Here is a 13173-nt window from a genome sequence, read left to right as displayed (position 1 = left end):
TGTCTAGAAATGTAAAAGGGAATTTACATATGATATTGAGGGGGAAAGAGTGCTATTTCTCTACATTATGGTATGTTCAGGTAAGAGAGAATGTTTGTTACCTGCTAGGTAATCTTCCACTGTCTCCTTTAAATCACTTCAATTTTCATTAATTAATGTATATTAAAGCAATCCAGATCCGAGGCCAAAATACAATTCTAATTCAGAAAACTAAGGGCATTCAAAACTAGATTTGAATGCTACAAAAATTTAATCTTGATTTAGCTTGCTGCCATTGGGCACTGCAGAAAACAGGGCAAGAACTCATCATACTCTTCTGAGAGCTCTTACACAGTAGGAAAAGACTCAGCAGTATAGACACATATCAGAGATGGAAAAGACCCTCACCACATTATCAATTTGTTATCTTGGGGCCAATGTAAAATATGTGCTTTTCTGCATATTAGCAAGTCATCTGTACTGCTTATTTTTAGAAGTCCCCAGAGATGAAGCTGTCCTATTGTATCCATGAGGGGCTGTTCCACAATCCCATTTATTTGACTTTTGATAGGGTTTGTGCAGTCATCTTCTATTCTGCTCTCAAAAATGACTATATAAAAGAGAACTTTGTAATTCCACATGTGTATTCCCTAGGTATCAGAACTGCATGTATTTATTTCAGTGTTTCAGACACACTTGTACTACTCCTATTCCTGCTACCTCTGCAGAACAAATACAGTTCAGAGGCAAGGAACTGACTTCTATTCCCCATTCCACATGGTCAGGAGAGTTAGTCTCTCAGTCCACATTCTTACAATGATGCAACTACACAGATGGAAATAGAACAACCAAGCTTTTCCTCAAAGGCCATTTCAGATGGTTGGGCCTCAAGTATATGTGACTCTTTTCTAAAAGAACAACTGCAGAAGGAGATTGTAGCAACAGTATGGAAAAATAAGCAAACACCTTTTGATTCTTAAGGTGTGCCCTGTAAATACAAGTCTTTTAAAAGCAAGTTCTTAAATGAAAGTACACTCCAGCTCCTGAGAACTGTTTTACCCCCACTGAAAAGTCACAACACACTTTCTGCCAAATCAGTGCCACAAATGCTGCTCCTGGCTGTTGTGCATGACGAAGCAGTTTCCATCCTTCTCTCATGGTAGAAACAGAACTTTTTGTTATTATGGCCTGTAACTAATACTTTTCATTCTCCTCTTCCCCACCTGCCCCCACACCCCCTGGGCCTTTTTCATGGATGACAGATTCAATTCAGTCAGACAAGATCTCAGACACTACACAAAAGAAATGAGCTCATCCAGTATGCCTGGTTCTTCCCAATGTTTCAATCCACTGAAGGAGTTATAAATAAAATTCCTACAGGATAACAACATAGGTGCAGGAGGAAAAAAGGAAGTGTGCTAAAAAAATGCTGGACTGTTTCACTGCACTGAATCAGAACAAATGATCAGGGAGATTAAAGAAACAAAACCTGCAATGATTTTCCTTGTGTCTGTTTTGTGTACTTCTAAAAGTAACCCCCTCCCCAAGAGTTACTTACGTCTGTGGAGCTGGGGCTAGGCAGGGACACGGGCTGAACAGCTGCGGGAAAAGTAAATGTGGTCTCTGTCTTTTCATTTTCAGGGGAGTCAGGATAACTGGACAGAGGGGACGTGGGGGTCAAAGCCCCGAACCCCAACACCGTGTTGTATTTAGGTGGACGACCTACATATTAACAACAGGGAACACAAACGAAAAAAAAAAAAAAGAAAGGAAAAATGATCTTACATACCTTTGGCCAGTGGTCCTCATTGGCTAGCGTGAAAAAGGAAATGATGTAGCACAGAGAGGAAGTTAATATAAAAGTTACAAGTGGAAGGACAGAAGCAAAGATTTAAACATTTTTTTAGAAATCTTTAAGTAGAATTTTGCAAGGAAAGAACATTTAAAAGATGTATTTCAGAAGGAAATAGAAATAAGCTTTGTAGAGGGTCAAAGAATCATTCCCACAAAAGCAGCATGGGGACAGTTGCTACTCACAAAAATGAGGCTATTCAGTTTTTAGGGGAAAAATGTTGGCATCAAAGCTACAATAACTATTATTAAATCCTTTCTGCTGTTATTCCACACCTCCCCATCTTTCTAGTGCTAGCATAAATCTACACAAAGGTTAAATCCTTTATCAGAGGCCAACACTCACCACCCTGCTACTTTCCCATTTTTTAAACCTGTTAATTCACAAATCAGCACTTTCTACCCTACTGGAACATTTTTAAAATTAGGCTACCTAAGAACAGGTCTTGTTTTCTAACCCATAACTACTATCAGTTTTAACCTATCACTGGTCTTCTAGTATAACCTAGTCTAAATTCTGGGCTCTTTCTCAGTCTAGTATGCTTGATTTTGCACAATTCCTAGATACTCCTTAACACTAGCAGTGTGCAAAATGTCTTCATAACAATTCTTATAAAATTATGAATGCAAAGCAAAACAGCAAAAAACAAAGTATGCAACCATCATTTCTGCCTTCCTTCTCCAGGGTAATTTATGGCTATGTAAACATAAAGGAGTTAGGATCTAGGAATAATTCCCCAGATCTTATGTTTACAGATTGTCAGTCTATACCTATTAACATGCTAAACCTTGCATTTTAGGTCTGGATCTGTTCCAGAACAGAGTATGTCCTTGGAAATGGATTTCTGCTAGTGATGACCATGGGTGAAATTTCTGACATGCTCAGCACCATCTATAATTAAACTAAAGCTCTCAAGGGCAAATGCTTACAAAAGCTTTTCACTCAATATATTGCTGTATTAAATTACAAAACAAATGTATACTTCCCAATCTTCTGTCAATTGAAAACATGTGCTACTAATTTGGTGCTGATGTAACGTAAAGGCTCACAACAGGGTGTAAGGAAAAAACCAAAAAGTAAAATAGTTGCAAAAACAGGCTAAGAGAATATCAAGTACAAATGCATGCAATCAGTTTCATTGATATAGTAATTGTTCATTATAAGGTCTAAAATAAAATTAAGAAATCATTACTAGAAGAAGGAACATTTACTTATCCACTGAGTAAGTGTAAAAACTCTCTATTTAAAATCTACATAATATCATTTTAAAAAATGCATTTAATGTTATTAGGAAATAGCAGTAGAGACATGTTTTTTATTTAAAAACAGCAGAGCTGCAGCAGTGTCAGCTTTGCCACATTGTCTGCTAGACTGAAAACATGGATCAAGAGGAGACTATATTAAATTACTATTTCATCTTGCAGCAAAAAGACTCAAAAGATAATTAAACTGGTCAGCGCTAGGTGAGAGACTGGGTTGATGCTTTTTTATAATCTGATTTATTACCTTTTTTTAGACAGAAAACTCAGGAATAGAGAAGGTATTATGAGTCTTTAAGGACTGAAAAAAATCATCAAAATCAGGCAAAGATTATCAGGTAGGTGTGGTTGATGCCATGTACAAATAATGGCATCACATTCTCCCCCATGCTGGTCTGTTTCACCTGTTCCACCATAATCTAAGTCTTAAAATTTTACCTGTTCTACAGAAGGATTTCTTCTGAATAATATTGCAGGCTTATATGAAAGATCATCTCTCATTTTAGGACAAGTGGCACTCTGCTTGCAGTTAAAGTGCTTAGTACAAGTACAATAGCTTTTCTCACTCAAGGTAAGTTATTTTCAAGGACCCATCCCTATTCCCAGTGAGGAATAAGGCTTTTGTCACACTAAGTTTCCTCTCCTATTCAGGGCACAAATGCTTTTTCCATAACCACTTTCTTCTTGACAGTAACAATACAATCTAGTCATTAACAAGGGGATCTTAACAGAAGCTTCATATCACTAAATGATGTTTAAACATCTCACATCTCTAGTGAGTATCTAACGAATTGGGTGGGTTTTGTTTGGGGTTTTTTTTTTGAGAACAAAACTGAAATGAAACATTTAGCTGACTAATAGATCTTGTTATGCTAATCTCTAGAAGGCATGGTCTTTGCTACCATGGAAATTTACTGGACACATGAAGTAGTGGAGAGTCCTTGTCTTCAAACTGACATGGGGACTACACATGCAATGTGGAGGAAATGGGCAGGGAGACAGGTCTGGGTATACCTCACCTCTTTTACGTGTCCCAGGATGCATTGTGCTGTTCAAGTACGTCACTGTACTCTTCTTGCGCTGCAGGGAAGAACGGAATAATTTCTGTTGGGGAACATTTCTGGCAATAACTATAAGCAGTGGCTGAGGAACAGCACAGTAAGTACTAAGAGATTACTGGCTTTTGTGTTTTCTGAAGCACACCTTCAGAAAGATTAGCTTTTTTACACTGCTTCTGACATCTGCACTGCTTCAGACTGATGTGCAAGCAGACCAACACATATTGCCATTTGACGTCAGCTTTATAAAGGAGAAGGCAGAAAAAGATGTAAGTACTAGAAGGACACCCCAATGCATTTACTATTTAAAAATCTGAGGGTCGTGTCATTGTAATGGCCTTCTGAACTATAAATGATAGCTTGCCTCTCTAGATAGAACTGAGAAAGCTTAGAAGGTAGCAAGACGTTAGAAAGACACTCAAGATCAGAATGAAAATATCAGCTTCCCCCAGCAAAAAAATTAATACCTCAGGCTCAAAAACGGCTCCACTGTACACTGGATTTGCTGTTGTTCTTCTTTTCCTCTCTTGTCGCTTACTTTGGATTTCTTGTAAAACAAAGCATACAGGTTACAAAAAATAAATCTCAGAAATTATATAAAGTCCTCAGAATTCAGTTCACATGTGAGAAGAGCTGCAAAGAGTCTACAGAACACCAGTCATGCCTGGCATAGGCAACTGTGTTATACTTTTAACTTCTGAAGGTTTGAAAACTAACACCTGACAAGGAATACAAATATAGTGCTCCAGTGACTAATGAAATCATTGCCTTCTTCTCACCAAGTAATCCACAACTAAGACACTTTAAACTCATGGTCAGAACAACTGGGATCTAAAAAAAAAGGCCTCTGGTAACCTTAAAAGTTGATACTTAAGTTATTTAACCTTGAGACTTAAAAATGTAGTACAGAAATATGCAGGCAATTGTAATGATAGGCTGTCTTTCAACATATAGGATTATAAATTTAAATTATAAATCAAATTATAATCCATTAATTTATTCATTATAAATTACAGTTCCATGAAATAAATGAAAAATCTAGACATAGGTTACAGTAAAATTATCCATGGTGTATCTTTGCAGATAGAGGGGTTGTCCAGAAGGCATTAGCATTGCCACAGACTTCTTTTCTACCATCAGAGCATACACTTTCTTCCCCATCTCTGCTGCATAAATAACAGCTTTGTTTTGATGTCATAAGAAGAACAAAAACACATGCACAACAAACTAAGTTAGATTGAGTACAAACATACCAAAGGTACTATTGTACCAAAAAATACTGCTTTTAATACAAGAAATATTTTTGAATCCTACTTCCAACCCAGAATGACATGGAGCTGAACAACCAACATAAGACATTTTTCCTACCTTCCAGGTGGTCATGAGTAACTAGTCCCAGAGACACCATGAAGGCAAGTTTCTGTGAGGGGGGAGAAAAAAGATCATGAAAAGTACAACTGTTAGGATGAGTCATTTATGCCCTTTTAAAGGCAGCTGACTAGTAATTAAGCACAAAAAAAAAAAAAAATTAGCGATATTTTGCTTCTATAAATCCCTTTTCATTCATGTATGTCAAAGTTCTTGAAAAAGGATAGACAAGAGTCCCATTTTCTAGATGGGAACCTAGACTAAGATACTGGGAAATGCCCATTGCTCATGATCACAGAGTTGGCAGAGCTGGGAACAAGAGAGCAGTTTCTTTACTTCCATTCCAGCACTGAACTAATGATGAAAAAATACCAACACAGTTCAATTGCCAGAAAAATATTGCTAGTTTAAGATCATTCTCCATCTATTGTGAACTACAAGGAGACAACTCTAGCTTAGATTTGCTATTTGCTAAGTGCTATGGGTTTCTTAGAGGATTCTAATTTTAATGCAGGAAATGCAGAGACATGTAAAAATCAGAATTTTGCTAACTGACAACAGTTAGAGCTCACACAATAGTCAATTTGAATCCATCTATGGAAACAAATGTAGCAGAGCATTTAGCTGTAATCAGTTCCAAAGCTCTTCATGGCAGAAACGCTTTAAGAAATAGTCATTCTGTCCTCTCTTTCACCCCAAACTAAACTGGACTAAAACACAAGCAGAGTGTGAATATACATGACTCTTTCCTTCCTGCTCACCAGAGCAGAAATATTTATAAAGGAAAATAAAGACATTTCTTCAGCTTTGAGAATAACTCCAGAGTCTAAAACCTCAAAGGAATGGAAATCAACTCCATAATCTAAACCCGTTTGAAGGAAGTATCACGGAGAAATGACAATCTTCTAACTTACAAAAGACTTAGAAGCCAAATGCATTCCAGAACTGAAAAATGCAATGCACTTTATCTACTTAGATTTTTTATTCTGTAGCCTTATCAACTACCACTGTCCAACAGGAATGTATGGAATGTTAAAGTTAAGAAGTCTTGGGGGAAGAGAGGGAAAAAATACTTTCTGAAGCACAGTGTCCTTTTACTTTCTTAAAAGAAAGCTCTGGTTATGTTCTGATACCTGTGGATTTTCTTCTCGTTTTGGCTTCGGTGCAGCAGGTGGAGTAACTGTACGACTTTCTGTTTGCTTCTCTTCTGTTTCCACATGTGGTTTAATAGTCTGAAAGAAAAGAGTCTTTCATTCAGTGATAAGAATGACTTTTTCTACTTTGACTGTTAAAGCAAAACAAATACTTTTGCAGAAACAGAAGAAAAACGTTTAAAGCTGGCAGTGTACTAACAAAGACTTAATTGAGGAATGTGATGTGGGAGGAATGTTAAATAAGGTATTTTCATTTAACAAAGAACGGAGCAGCCTTGTCACCAATCCATTACCCCACAGAGCCACACAAGATATAACAGTGATTTTAAGAGTTAATTTTGTTACAGAAATCACCACAACGTATGGGAATAACAGACACCTCAAGAAAATTCATCTCAGGAAGACTTCCACTTAGAAACCATCCTGCAGGGCACATACATTTTGTACTTCTCACTCCCCAGTCTTCATATGTTATAGAATTATGGATGGCTCAAAAACTGTTTCTCTGAATCCCTCAGTTTCAGAGGTTTCTGAGGCCTTTTTCCTTTCTCAAGTCATAAATCTTCTGTATGACATTCCTCAGCCTATAGCATAGATGTTGAGGCTATAAACTTGAGCAAGGTAAGCTACAGAAAGACAGACCTTTCCCCTTTATGATATGGAGAAACTATACAGAAAAATTCATGTGTTATTGAACTACCATTATTCTTCTATGTTTTTCTGTAGTTGCCAGTAATTATTCAAAGAGTCAAATATTGTAGAAATACAACTTCAAATCACATGGAAAGGTCACACATTGCTGAGTAACCTGTGGAACAGCCCTGAGGTATCCAAGAACCTACTCTTGAGACTTCACAAGTAGAACTGAGCATGAGCACATCTTTCATGTACATGATTTTCATAGTGTCCATAAGTATTTCAAAAGCAGAAAAAAGGTCTTTCAAGGCAAGTCAGTCTAGGAAGGTGTTATAAGTGACATATATACTACTATTATCTATATAAATGACATAGATATTATGCATTATGCATTATAGTATGCAATATAGTATACGTTACACTATTACTAACATACAATATATGAAAGAGTTAAAAGTGAATCAGAATATTGCTTTACTTGAACAGACTGGCAAGGACTCTCAGTTGCAATCCACACTGACTTAAGTAATTTTTATTTTACAGACATCTTTTCTGGAGAGAGACTTTAAATCTAAACATATAGAACTCTCTGCTTCTGAAGGTCTCTCATTCAATTTAGACCCAGGGAACTATCAGACTTCAGAGGCTGAGTGAAGACTATTTTGCTTCTAATCACAAGATTGCAAGCTCAAGGGATCACGGAAGAAATGGCTTCATTTATCCTACTAAATATCCCTACAATCCTTTGAATTTTTTCCTTTCACATAACCAGCCTTTGAAAAACAAAAGGGCTTGATATGAAAATGGATTTCAGCACTTGTATTTGTTCTTCAAGACACTAGTCAAACCCTGCAATGTAGCCTGTTTATGAACTACTGACATTTAAACAGTAGAGGGAGCATAAAAACACTGAAGCAGGAGAAAAAGGTGCCAATGGCTCATATTGAAGGAAATAATGGCAACTTCTATCCCAAGAGCTGCCAGTCATTCCATAATTTGCACTGCCATTGGAACATTAATATCTCCACTACTCACTGAAAACTTCTCCCTGGCTGTCATCCTCTCCAAACCTGCACAGTAAAGCAATAACCCCAGTACCTTGCATTAGTAGACACTTTAGACACTTTACCTGTACCTGTTTTTCAATGTTTGGTTTGCTGATCTGTACAGTCTGAGGTCCAGCGAGCCTGGTACCTGGTGCTGCTATCACGATGCTGGTGAGCTGTGCCATAGGGAAAGTTTTGGCTATGGTTGCTGTCTGCCCGTTAACTACTCGAACTGGATGTATGGAGTTCTGAGAGTTGGGTAAAGAGGTGGGTGTGAACTTTGTTGTCAACATCACAGGCCTCTGAATAAGCTGAGGAGCTGCAAGCATTGGAGGAGGTGCAGGGGCAATAGGAATGTTATTTTGGGCAACTGGTTTAGGTCGAACCTACAAAAATAAAATAAGAAAAGAATTAAAAAAAGAAGAGAGAGATTTGTACATCAGTATTTCAGATCAACTTTTAACTAAGTCTTTCAATTCATCCTGTATAATGTGCAGGAGGCTGCTTGATTTTTTTTAGATAATGTAATTTTTAGCATACTGTCCCAAGTATGTTAAGAGAAAAAAGCACCACATTTTCAAGCCTACTTACATAAAACCCATCCATAACATTTGCATATATAGTCACCGTCCCTGAATGGTATTTGGATGCACAGACACTTATACAGAATGTTTATTGCCAAATGCCTTATCTATATCTAAATTAACATCTTGGTTTTTCAAGCCAAAAAAATCCATGTGATATTTACAGGCACAGCTGAAGCGCTCATGTTAAAAGTGTTTCAGGGCTTTGTAATAAACCTCCAAGAAGTTATGAACAGTTGACTGTGCCCTGAAACAAATAATTTTTTTCAGCAAGTACCTGTTATCTGTTGACTCTATATATTATTTAGATACCTGCACAACCAATCTTGATATGCAAAAAAGAGTGACAAGATCATGTATTAATCCCTTACTGGAAGTGTTGAAGGTACAGGTAAATGCAATCATTTCTGTTCTTTCAGAAGAAAAAAAAGAGCCACAAGAATCTTCCAAAACTCCATCACCAATATTTGCTTATTTCTTGTCACTGTTAATTTTGTACCTAACAATGGACTTAATATATCATAACAGAGTGCAGAAGCAGAGCACATTACTTCAAAAATAAAGCTTTTTTTTTTCCTTATTTGATTCCTATTGTCCTATCCACTTTTAATACTAGATAAAGCATTTTATCATAAAAAACTAGGTCACATTCCAACAGATCTCACCATACCCAAATCTTAATCACATATCAGCCTTTACTTTCTCATTTTGCAAAAGATTTAGACTTTTATTCACAGCACCATATATTTCATACAAATTAAGTAGTTCATCCAAGATACATTTTTTAATATAAAGAAGCAATCTGTGTCCTCTTCAAACCATGAAAAGTAAACCACAACTTTTACTACTCAGCTGAAAACAGAGGTCGCTCTCCCTTGCAGTACAGAAATACTTGGGAATAATCAAGAGACATCTCATTTCTTCTTTTTGCACCCATGAGCAGCAACCAACAATTAGAGCAATTTAAGGCCTTGGGTGATGCTTTGATTTTGATGACACCTATTACATGGGTTCATTTCATTTATTGCAAACAATATATATATATATCATCATAACTACAAACTCATACAGGCTGGAGGGCAGCTGAGGTCTCTAATTTGACCTCCTGCTCAGAGCAGAGCCATCACTAAATGCAGATTGAGTGGCTCAAATCTTTGTCCAGGTAAGTCTTCTAAAATTTCATGGATGGAGCTTTCACAACATGTCTGGCAAGCCTCTTCTGCTTCTAACTGTCTTCAAAGAGAGAAGTATTTCCTTATATGCAGCCTAAAACTTCTCTGTTCCAATTTATAAGCATTACCTCTAATTGTCCTGCCAAGCACCTATGTCTCCAGCTTCATTTATTTCCTTGCTGATACTGAAAGTAACACTGCTGTTAAGGTGCCTCCAAAGTCTCTTCTCCATTATTGAAAAGCCCAGATTCCTTGGCCTCTTCTTACAGTCATATATTCCTGCCTCCAACAAGCTATCTTAGCAGGCTTCCTCCCCATGTTCCATTCAAATTTGTCAAGGGATTCCAAAACTGCAGGGTGTTAATTGGACTCAGTTGTATGATTGCTGAGGAAAGGTGGAAAATCTCTTCCCTGAATCTACTGGCTGTAATCCTGTTGGTACAAGTCAACAGGATGGTAGGTTTCTTTGCTGTTAGCACACACCACTCATTCAGCTACCGTCAACCAAGACCTTTTAAGCTGTGCAGCTCCTCAGCCAGCCTGTCCCCAGCCTGCACGTGTGCAGGGGGTTAGTCCATTCCAGGTACAAGACTTTGCCTTTTTTCATGCTGAGGCTCTAGAAATTCCTGGTGGTCCCATTCCTTTATTCTGTCTAGGGTTGTCTGCATGTCAGCACTGCTCTGAAAAATACAGACTGTGCCCTCAAATTTGTTATCATCTGCAAACCTGTTGAGGATAAATTGTCTTCTCCACCACATCAGCAATAAACATCACACAATGTTCATCAGAAGTCTCTTCTATCTATGCTATAATTAAGTTCCTCCTCCTATTGTTTGTTCTCTGTATACTCACCTGTGGAAGAAAATTTGGACGAGGAGTAAGTCTGGGAGGAGGGATGAACTGCGGCACTTTTATGGGCTGAGGCGTAGCCTGAACCTGCTGTAAAAACATAGGAAAGTTCAGTAGCAGGAAAGAGGAAAATTTAGCTTTGAAGTTTTTCTCCAAAATCAACACCCTGAATGTACTTTCAGAACTCGGTTTTCACTCTGTAAGTAACTTTTCATACCAAGAGGTTCCTCATTAGAAATGCATTAAAGACAGAACTAAACCTTACTTTCTAGATCCTACACACCTTGCTTCATAAATTGCAAGCATATTTCCTTTTAGTTCAACTGTACTAACTACTGTGCTTTGCAATCTAAAACCATTTCATTTAATGATAATAAAAACTCATATTTGTTTTAATAATTAAAAAATGACATTACAACAGACAGAAAATAGTAACACTTTGATGTCCACCTATATGAAATATGGTCTTTTCACAGTGAATGGCACACTGAAGAATGAGAGAATATCTCATGCAAATAGCAAAGATCTGGAAGTTACAACTCATTTAGCAATATTAATGACACTTGGGGGGCTCTAAATACACAACTTGAAATTTCCAAAAGTAGGCCATTCATTTGAAAGAATTACGATTTGATTTTAAGGAAACCTAAGTACTTTCCTGAAAGTGCAACTGAAATCAGCTGCATGAAGCTGCCACATGATTAACCACTGAATAGCACTACCAGCTACCATGAGTACTTCTGGAGATTCTCTGAAATTAATGTCCTATACTATACTTCTATACTTCTGTCCGCCCACATAAGATTGCAATTTTCTTCAAAAAGGTCTTGTACTGATTAATTAGCACTTGGAAAAATATTCTGATAGTTTTGATGAAATCTGCTACAGAAACATAAATCATGGCCTAGTATTAAAACAGAATTACCTCCTCAAATCAAAGTTACTCAGCAAGGAAATGAAGCACAGACACAAAGAACAGATGACAGTGGAGCAAGGGATGACATGGGAAAAGAGAACAGTAGAAAAAACTCCACTCAAATAGTCTTCTCTATTCTGATCACAAACATATGCCTCATTAGGAAGCAAAATTACTTCCATCTGCATTAAACTGTATTTTAATAAATATGGCTAAATTGGATTTACGTTTAATAAAGCCATAGCCTTTATTTCAGAAGTAAAATTTCCCTGTCATGTTGTTACATAATGCCTGGTTTCCAGAGCAAGAAGCCTATATAATCCAATTCTGAAACACTGGTTCTTTTATTTCTATGTGGCTAACTATTCTGGAAAAGACTGTTTGATGTAGCCAGAGCACAAAATTTGTATTTCCAAAATACATGTTTTTATAGAAACAGCATCTGTTTATGTGTTTGAAAATGTGCTGAGTGACGACATGGTAATGGGCAAACTAAAGGGACGTGTCAAACACCAGAGACTTTATCACGCAAAGGGAACAAGAAATTCACTCAGAAAACCCTAAGACAAAGACCCAAACTGATCAAATGAAGAAAGTCTGACATCTCCTTTGCCTAGGAAAAGAGTAGGAATTCCGCAGAACACAGCCATAGAGATTCAGTAAGGGCAAAACAATCACTAGTGCCCCATGACTACAGTTACTAACAGGGGAAACTACATAGAGGTGATGACAGCACTGACTTAATTCTATAAAGCAAAACAGTAATAACAACCCCCATGGAGAGAAGATGTTTTTCTTATAGACTATCACTTTAGCAATGTTAGCTAGTGAAGACTTGCACCATGTCCCTACTATCCTCCTTTCTGTGAGAAACCCTGACTGTTTCTTTTTTTCCAATAGCCCTCTTGTTAACCAAACCCACACATATCTGCAGGGCAAACACATGAAACGCTTACCAAAGTTACTGTGTTTTTTGTCACTATTTGGACTGCCTCAGCTCCTGGCCCAGTGACCTTATTTGTTGTCTGGAGGTTGACTGGTGCATTCTGCGCATCAGTGCTGAGGACAGCTTTCTGATTGTTGTTGATAGCAGTAACCATGGCAATGGTAGGTCTCTGACCCACAACAGAGGCAGGCATGGTCGCAGTTGCTGCTTTCAAGACGAGAGGTAGTGTCTTAGTGGTGATCATAGAAGCTGTAGTTACAGTTTTCTAAGGGAAACAGAAAATACACTGTAAGAGACAGAGACACTCCATATCAGACAGGACGTGGGTTGGTTAGTCAGAAACAATAGACAGCA

General features: G+C 37.5%; 1 protein-coding gene across 16 annotated transcripts in view; it reads right to left on the bottom strand.

Moving 5' to 3' along the window:
- PHF21A (PHD finger protein 21A) overlaps positions 1–13173 on the bottom strand; it is a 125395-nt gene that overhangs the window by 9530 nt on the left and 102692 nt on the right. For 6 of the 16 annotated variants that reach the window (XM_079308513.1, XM_079308521.1, XM_079308526.1 and 3 more), the window contains 8 exons: positions 12830–13084; positions 10961–11047; positions 8436–8738; positions 6650–6748; positions 5517–5568; positions 4616–4695; positions 4110–4170; positions 1538–1701 (listed from right to left, as the gene is read on the bottom strand). In XM_079308513.1, the coding sequence (XP_079164639.1) occupies positions 1538–1701; positions 4110–4170; positions 4616–4695; positions 5517–5568; positions 6650–6748; positions 8436–8738; positions 10961–11047; positions 12830–13084 (1101 nt within the window). Of the gene's footprint in view, positions 1–1537; positions 1702–1768; positions 1792–4109; positions 4171–4615; positions 4696–5516; positions 5569–6649; positions 6749–8435; positions 8739–10960; positions 11048–12829; positions 13085–13173 lie in introns of all 16 variants that reach the window. The other 10 variants (XM_079308517.1, XM_079308518.1, XM_079308519.1 and 7 more) reach the window with 6 other exon arrangements.

Source organism: Erithacus rubecula (genome assembly GCF_903797595.1).
Source record: "Erithacus rubecula genome assembly, chromosome: 6".
Classification (NCBI taxonomy): Eukaryota; Metazoa; Chordata; class Aves; order Passeriformes; family Muscicapidae; genus Erithacus; species Erithacus rubecula.
This window is presented reverse-complemented; position numbering and strand designations above follow the sequence as displayed.